At 31.4% G+C, this 8,174-nt stretch overlaps 1 protein-coding gene across 1 annotated transcript in view; it reads left to right on the forward strand.

Annotated features, from left to right (window-relative positions):
• LOC106458985 (probable U3 small nucleolar RNA-associated protein 11) overlaps positions 1–7,682 on the forward strand; it is a 19,802-nt gene extending 12,120 nt beyond the window's left edge. The window contains exons 5-8 of the mRNA XM_013918552.2: positions 1,451–1,544; positions 2,191–2,315; positions 5,213–5,323; positions 7,497–7,682. Of these exons, the coding sequence (XP_013774006.1) occupies positions 1,451–1,544; positions 2,191–2,315; positions 5,213–5,323; positions 7,497–7,586 (420 nt within the window). The 3' untranslated portion in view covers positions 7,587–7,682. The remainder of the gene's footprint in view (positions 1–1,450; positions 1,545–2,190; positions 2,316–5,212; positions 5,324–7,496) is intronic.
• The last annotated feature ends 492 nt before the right edge of the window (positions 7,683–8,174 follow it).

Below are 8,174 nucleotides of genomic sequence, written 5' to 3' on the forward strand. Positions count from 1 at the left end.
AGTTTTATAAAGTACGACCTATATTCAAGTGGATTTACACATTTCATTGTTTCCGATTACAATTCATTTGTATTGTGCTAGAAATGTTATATATAAAGAAGTACTGTTATGATAAAGATACTAATTTGGCCAGAAATGTTTAGCGTGTCTCTGCTAGTTATTAAAGATTGGATCAAAAAGGTAATAAAAACCTTGGAAATTACTTTTAAGATACATTCACTCTTTAAAGGTTTTGGGTGAAATATGCAAAAAATTAAAAAATTGTAATTATGTTTTACATTATCATTGATCACAAATATGATGGACTTACCTGAATCATATGATAAATTATTCTTGTGTAGGCACTTTTATTTTTTAAAATTACCATGCTTTTAAGTATATGTGATATTAACTTGTTTACTATATTGCTTTTTTTTTGGCTATTTTCCATCTATTTGTTGAACTTATTGTATAAATAGGGCATTACATGATGCTTAATAAGTAAGTCATTGTCGGTCAATTGTGTACTTGCCTTGAACTAATGTAACCTAAATCTGCTATCAAGACTGCCATGTCACAATATGTCCTTAATAAATCAGTTTCAAAATATTGACATTTTGAAATCTAAACAAGGGAATCTATGCATGTGAACCTGTGCACATTGGAAATAACATGAATATAATACACAAATTACAGCTTACATTCTTGTATTAGATAAAGGCTTTAAGAATACATTGATTGATATGGGCTTATTCATAAATTTATAAGAGTGGTTCAGGCATTTTAACTTGCCAAGCAGCAATTTAAAAAGCAGAAATTTCTGGATGAATTTAGTTTTGTACATAATCTATGGACTGCCTAATAATGTTTCATAGCATAAAAAAACAAATTATTAATATGAAACTTCACTGTTAATTCTGATATCTCTCTTAAATTATCAATTAATATTTTTGGTGAATTTTCTTGATCTTATTTAAGAAATTCTGAAAATTGTTGAGAAGAAACAACTGCCATTAATCAATCATTAGGCCTTTTTATTGGCTGAAGTAGCTCTTCCCACCCATCAACTGTGATTAAAAGGTGGCGTTTGTTCTCAGTCAAGTGTCTGAATTGCTGAGAAATATTGAGACAGACAAGGCAGCCATATTAGCCTCTCTCTGTTCTAAACACACTGAAATGCTGGACACATGTTACATATTTGGTGCAAGTAACTTTGTTTTCTTTTTGAGCTTTAAATTTAAATAAATTTTAAGTTACAAACATTTTGTTATTTGAAGTGTTTACCAATTACTTTTTCCAAATCTTCATTTCTGTACTGTCAAAATTTGACATTGAAAGCAGTCAGTCAAGTAGCCTGCCTTGAGGCTGACTCTGATTTTTTGTTACTAGAAGTTAGCTAACATTGTATATCAGTTAAAACATAAAGATTAAAGAAACTTTCATAAGAATTTATATGTATTACGTTTTACAGAAAATTGAACGACTCAAAGCCACCCTACACGTGCTTGATTCTGAAGAACGACCCCAAAACAAACATACTTTTTTTGTAGATACCAAACATGAAGGTAAGAATTTATTGAAAATGACATTTATTTCATAAAATATTAGTAACATAAATTTTAATCATTTCTTCAAATTTTTTTAATTGTATGAATAATTATTTGTATAGTGTTGTATTTGAAATATGTGGTTTAGAGTTTCATAATCTCTTTAATGTAGTTTCATACCTTATTTACTGTTTATTTAATGATACAGCTCATAGCTATAGAATTATCATTTTGTTGGTTTGTAGGAGGAATTTTCAGTAAACTGTTTACTTAAATCTATTGTGTAAAACAGTCCTGTCAGTAGTCATTTTTGGTTGCTAGGTGGCAGTACTCTGTTGACAAAAATGTTTGGGATTGAAGTTAATAATTTTTGTATTTCTTTGCATATCATTATAACTGGTGCTGAGTGCATAAAAAGTTCACCCAAAAATCAAGTCAATATTTAAAAAGAAAGAGAAAAATGTTTACCTCTATTCCTAAGTTGATCAACGAGATGATAGAATTAATAATCTTTTCACAAACAGATTAAAGTACATTCAAGTTCACTGGTTATAGTAAGTATCTTGTTGTGTTAAAATATTTCATTACCAAACACTATAAATATGGTGTGTTGATTTTCCTTCATTTCTACAAATAAGTTTCATTTTTTTATATAAATTTACAGCTAAGAAATTTGATGTGGCTTGCCACCTAGGGACTCACCCAGCTCTTTTGGACCGTGCCTACAACAGACCAAAGCTTGACACTTTAAAAAAAACTGTCTTATCACTTGATGAAGAAAGCTTAACTGTAAGATGCTCTTGTTTTTAAAAGATTAGCTTGTTGTAATAAAACAACTGTATAGAAATATTTTTGTTAACAGTTTTATATCAACTGCAATATTTCTTTTAACCAGTGTTTTATCATAGAACATGTAATAGAAATAACTCCAAAGAAACTAAACAAATTTATTGTTTGATAATCAAAATATAAAAAAAATTGACTACGTATGTATGTGTAAGGAGATAAGACTTACTGTACACTAATTATATCACATACATGAAAACGTTATTAATTAGTAAACTTCTGTATCTCTTTCAGCATATAATATAGAATGAATGACTATTAACATATGTGAAAAATAATAATCAATTTGGTATATAGGAATATTAAATCTTGTTATGCTATTTTCATTTCAATGGTATAATAGGTAAATAGATTATGTTATGGGACTACTGAATTCTGTAAGTAACAATTAAACCTTTTCAGCTTCTTCACAGTTTAGTTATCTCTCTCAACATGTCAATTAGACCTCTTTGTACTTGTTTAAAGTCTTTATAGATTTAATACTTCTAACTTTCAATATAGTGTGTATATCTTCACAAAATTTGGCAGTCTTTTGGTTAATATTATTAGTCTTTCACATGCAAAACTCATTTTTGGGAAGTATTTTTATTAAAATAATATAAAGATTTGTCCATGAATATATTAAGTATTTGTTTTGAACAGTCCATGTGCAAAGTAATTTTTGTTAAAATGAAAAATACTTTTCTCATTTCAAAAATCTCAAATTTCCTTTGTATAATCCCTAAAACCTCCTAAATGCATTTCAAACGTTTTTTTTTTCAGTAAAACTTTATAGTTTATCTGTTATTTTCTTTACTCTATCTCAAAACAGAATCAGTCAATTCGACCAACCTTGTAACCACCAAAAAGTAAAATCAAAATAAATCTAAATTACCCACTTTTTCTTTCTGGAATGACTTCAAATTGTAACATGAAGCTCTAAGTTTGTAACAATATGCATCTATTTATAATTAAATTTTATTGTTTTATTGCTCTTTGAACCTTGTCTAGCTACTATTCGTGGCATTATAAGTTGTAAATCACTCAGAGAATGTACAGTTCACATTACACTAATGAATTACATTACCCACGAGCTACCTTCAAAGCCTCAGTATGGTCGGGGGTGGGCGTCCTGGGAAACGAGTAAAGTCGTCCCTGGCGCTCCATGAAATGCTCCCAAATGAAAAGACCTGCTTGTTAAGCCTCTACTGAGGAAGTCCTATTCACTGCCTTCTCGTGGCGGAGGTGTTTTCACTGAAGTGAAAGGGCGTAAACGGGTGATCCGCTCTATAACGGGTTCGGTGGTTCATTGATCACCTAGGGGAGTTGGCCAAACCCTAATTTAAAACCAACAACGGTGGAACAGAACTGGCGGATTGAGCGGATGAGGTCAACACGACCCAACGGTCATGATGGCGGTACTAACTGCTGCATCTGGGCAGATGGGGCTCAACAGCCTTGGAAGGCAGCTCATCTAGGGGAAGGAAAACCCTGACTTCAAACCCTCGCTGCCTTGCGGATGCATCTGACCATGGAAGACTTCAGGAGAAAACCTCGAGGAAAAATCTGGAGTTGGAGCCTCGAAGGCAGTTCAACGTTGATTTCAACCCCATTCTGACAGCTCCTGTGACCGGGTTGACACCAAACTGTATCAGCACTGCTGTTCCTTTGGCCCCGTTATCGAGGTGGAGAGGGGGGGCAAGTTGCGTGGGCAACAGCCTGTCCCACATATCAGAATGCCCAGGCTTATATCCACCGGGACTGTCACTCTCGTGTCGGTCTCCTTAGCCACAAGAGACGCTGCTCTAGACGAGCGATCAACATGAGCTAACAATGGAGGGATGCTCATCCATGGTCAAACCTGGCCGAAGGAGGCCTACAACAAAAAAAAACCCACGAGCTGCTTGAGTGTTTGCTTCATGAAACATTTTTATTGTAATATTATTATTATTTATTTTACCTAATCTAATCTTAACAAACCTAAAAGGATCCCAATTTTTACATTTTAGTTACTTTTATAAACTTTTTTCCCTAATTATTATATACTAATGATAGTAATGCACTTAATAATTTTTATTGAATTAAATAATGCACCAAACAATATAGACTAATAACATGCAAAAAAGTAGACAAATTCCCTAACCTTTCCAAATTTTTCTGGCTTTCTAACTATGCAACAAGAGTCTTTACAAAACCTTGACTTTCTATTGGTTATAGGTAATATATAAATAAATGTAAGAGAGAACTATTAACAAATCCTGAAAGAGAAGATGTGGCAGGAGGGGGTTGATTTTCTATTTGATAGCTCTGTAACCAAAAAAAATTTAAGACTATAAAACATATGGTTTCTTGGAGCAATGACGATTTTATAGTGAGTAATTTATGTTTAATTTTGTACTTTTCCAAGGGGTGGTGAATAAAATAGAGGAGACAAGATGCCTAGAGAAAATGTGTCACTATGGGAAATTCAGGATTTTTTTAATATGGCCTTGTAGAATTAAGAACTTAAAACTTGCATACTATTCTAACTGTTATAACATAAACAAAAAGTACTTTCATAAAATTTTGAATGTAAGACACTAACATCTTGTGTCATTTGTGTTCAGTAAAGGATACCTGTGGCGATAGGGTTAAATTGTTCTGTATGAATTATTTAGGTGCATCTGAAGATACTTTAGTCTCTTGTTACTAATATTTTCCCCCCTCCCCTCAGTGGCTTAGTGGGAGGTCTGTGGGCTTAAAGTGCTAAAAATTGGGTTTTGATACCTATGGTGGACAGTGCACAGATTAGCCCATTGTGTAATTTGGTGCTTAACAACAACAAACCAAACAAAACCTAACAAATTTGTTTCCCCTTTCAGCATATAGCTAAAGAGAAGAGAAAGCAATATGAAGAACTAGACCAACGTATTCAACGAGAGAGAGAGTTAACTGTCCTTACCCAGAAGATGGAGACTAAAAAGAAATTAATGGTATAGTATAAACATTTACCCTGGCATTTTACAGTTGGTTTCAATAAAAGATTTTAATGTAAAGCCAGGAAGAAAGATGAAAATATTTAATGACAGCATAAATCAATATAACCAAGTAGATCCTCAATGGATCTTATTTGGTAGTAAAAAATAACTTTAGAAAGGTTGACCCCTACTGATGAAATTATAAAATTAAATTTATGTAGTATGCAATTACACAACTTATTTTCCAATAGTATATATATATATACCATATCAAAAAATATTTTTTCTGTGTTCTGATATGGGCATCATAACCTTATTGAGTCCATGTAGCGTTACTTTTTGTAGCGTGACTGGTCAAGGAACTTATATAATGTTTCATAGAATAGTTGCATTGTTTCTTACTTGAACTTGTGTATGGAGGGAACTGTGACTAATATGGAGAAGAGATATTTTTGACATTCTAGTGCTTATTTTCTGAATGGTCAACTACAGAAAGAATGTATGCTATGAATGTTGTTTTGTTGCTTTGACATTAAATTTGTTCCATTTTTTGAGGAAGATGGTCCATCTTTGATATGAGGGGATCACAACTTACTTTTGGAATCCTTTCAATGTGTATTTGTCATACTAGTTCCTTCTGATCATATGCTGCTTTATTCCATTCTTAGCTAATTAAACACAGTTATACCATACTCAGCCTCTTTATTTAAATGCAGTTCAACTCTTAATTTATTTACAATGGTTGTACTAGCTCCTGATGATTAATAATCATATACATTGTTTTAGTAAAATTTTTAACTTCTCTTCACTGTTTCTTGTCTGTTTCCACATGCAACAAATCACTAATCTGTTCATCCACATTCTAGAGCCATAAATCTCTTGTTTTTATAGAAATCAGTTTTCTTTGTGTGAAGTTTAACTTTGAGGTACCACAGAACTAAGTCTCACCACAAAGTAATATTATATGATACATTACTTGCTACTCACCAAACACTGTCCCAAAAAGAGTTCTGTGGTAAGGACTGGAATAAATAGATTTTGAATGAATGGAAATCACCTACTGGTTTAAAAAAGAATTATTTACTTAAAGATCAAAATTCTAGTAACATAAAGATTGACTTCCAATTAAACTTCTCACAACTATCTGATATCTTAGCAGGAATTAATTGTTCTTGTCACCATATGATATTATTAACGTAAATGTTGAAGTTGTCAGGCAGAGTAAAATATCAAAGAGATAATTAAAAGGAAAAATTGTTTATCAATAAGTAAGTATAACATAAATGAATTATTAGAGATGAGGAAGGACTACCTTTATATTATTTTACCTCGCTTAGGTATTAGGACTCGATTTCTAAACTTGTAACTAGTTTTACAGTAAGAAAGAATTATTTTTAGAACAGGTACAACGTTTCGATTACCGGTGCGATCATTCCCAAGTACACAAGAATGACTGCACATCAAAATGTCATACCTGTTCTAAAAACAAATCCTACTCACTGTAAAAGCTGTAACTTCTAATGAAGTATACTCAATCAGTAAGTAAACTCAAAATGAAATTATTAGTTTTTCAGGTGTTATTTAATGAATCTCAGGTAAGCAGAGTGACAGTGTGAGAAAAAATACTTTTTGGATGTTAACTAATTGTTTATTATTTATTATTCCTTAACAAAATTGTTAATATAAAAGCAAAATTATTTTCAGCAACTGCAAATCAGTGTGTGTATGTAATAACAATGCTATTTTGTCCTTTGGCAGCCAACAAAAGAAAATCATTCAGGTCAAACTTTTACAATCTATTTTATTATTTCAGGTATACAAAATCATTGGCTAAACACAATTAAAAAATTTTATTTCATAATAAAGTTATAATAAATCATTTGTGTTTTATCACTGTCAAAAATGTCACAGGAGTTATTGATTGAATCTGATGGATCTGTCATTTGTTTGAGGATTCATAATGATAAGATATGGTGTTTGAATCCTGCAGTGGGCACATTGTAGAAAGTTTATTGAGCAGCTGTGTTCTTATAAAAGCAGTTTGTATTACATGCAGCTAACTAGTTCAAATTACTAAAGGGCATCATATTCATTTTAAGCCTAAGTAACTACATAAATAGTTGTTTCACTTTGATATTACATGAGCAGTGATATGTGCTAATGTGTGAGTGTTTTCTTCCTACTTCAGAATTCTAAGGATAAACCAATCAAGAAGATCAAAGATGGCACTAAAGACTCTGCACCCATCTATTTATGGAAGAAAGAACGTAAAAGATAAATGTGGTTTAGACACTGTACACCTGCATTGTGCTTGTTAAATATAGTTTGTATGAAAGTTGTTTTATAACAAATAAATATGTTGTTTTCTTCTGGATATCTCTGGAATGATTTTAGTGAATTTAACTAAAATTAGTTCGTAAAATAAAAACCGAAGATAATTGCTGTCAAGTAGAAAAAAAAATGATTTCATGTGATATGACTATGAAACAGATGTATTTAGAGATTGGATCATAACCTTATGAAACAGATGTATTTAAAGATTGGATTCATAACCTTATGAAACAGATGTATTTAAAGATTGGATCATAACCTTATGAAACAGATGTATTTAAAGATTGGATCATAACCTTATGAAACAGATGTATTTAAAGATTGGATCATAACCTTATGAAACAGATGTATTTAAAGATTGGATCATAACCTTATGAAACAGATGTATTTAAAGATTGGATCATAACCTTATGAAACAGATGTATTTAAAGATTGGATCATAACCTTATGAAACAGATGTATTTAAAGATTGGATCATAACCTTATGAAACAGATGTATTTAAAGATTGGATCATAACCTTATGAAACAGATGTA

This window comes from Limulus polyphemus, unplaced genomic scaffold (assembly GCF_000517525.1).
Source record: "Limulus polyphemus unplaced genomic scaffold, Limulus_polyphemus-2.1.2 Scaffold541, whole genome shotgun sequence".
Lineage (NCBI taxonomy): Eukaryota > Metazoa > Arthropoda > Merostomata > Xiphosura > Limulidae > Limulus > Limulus polyphemus.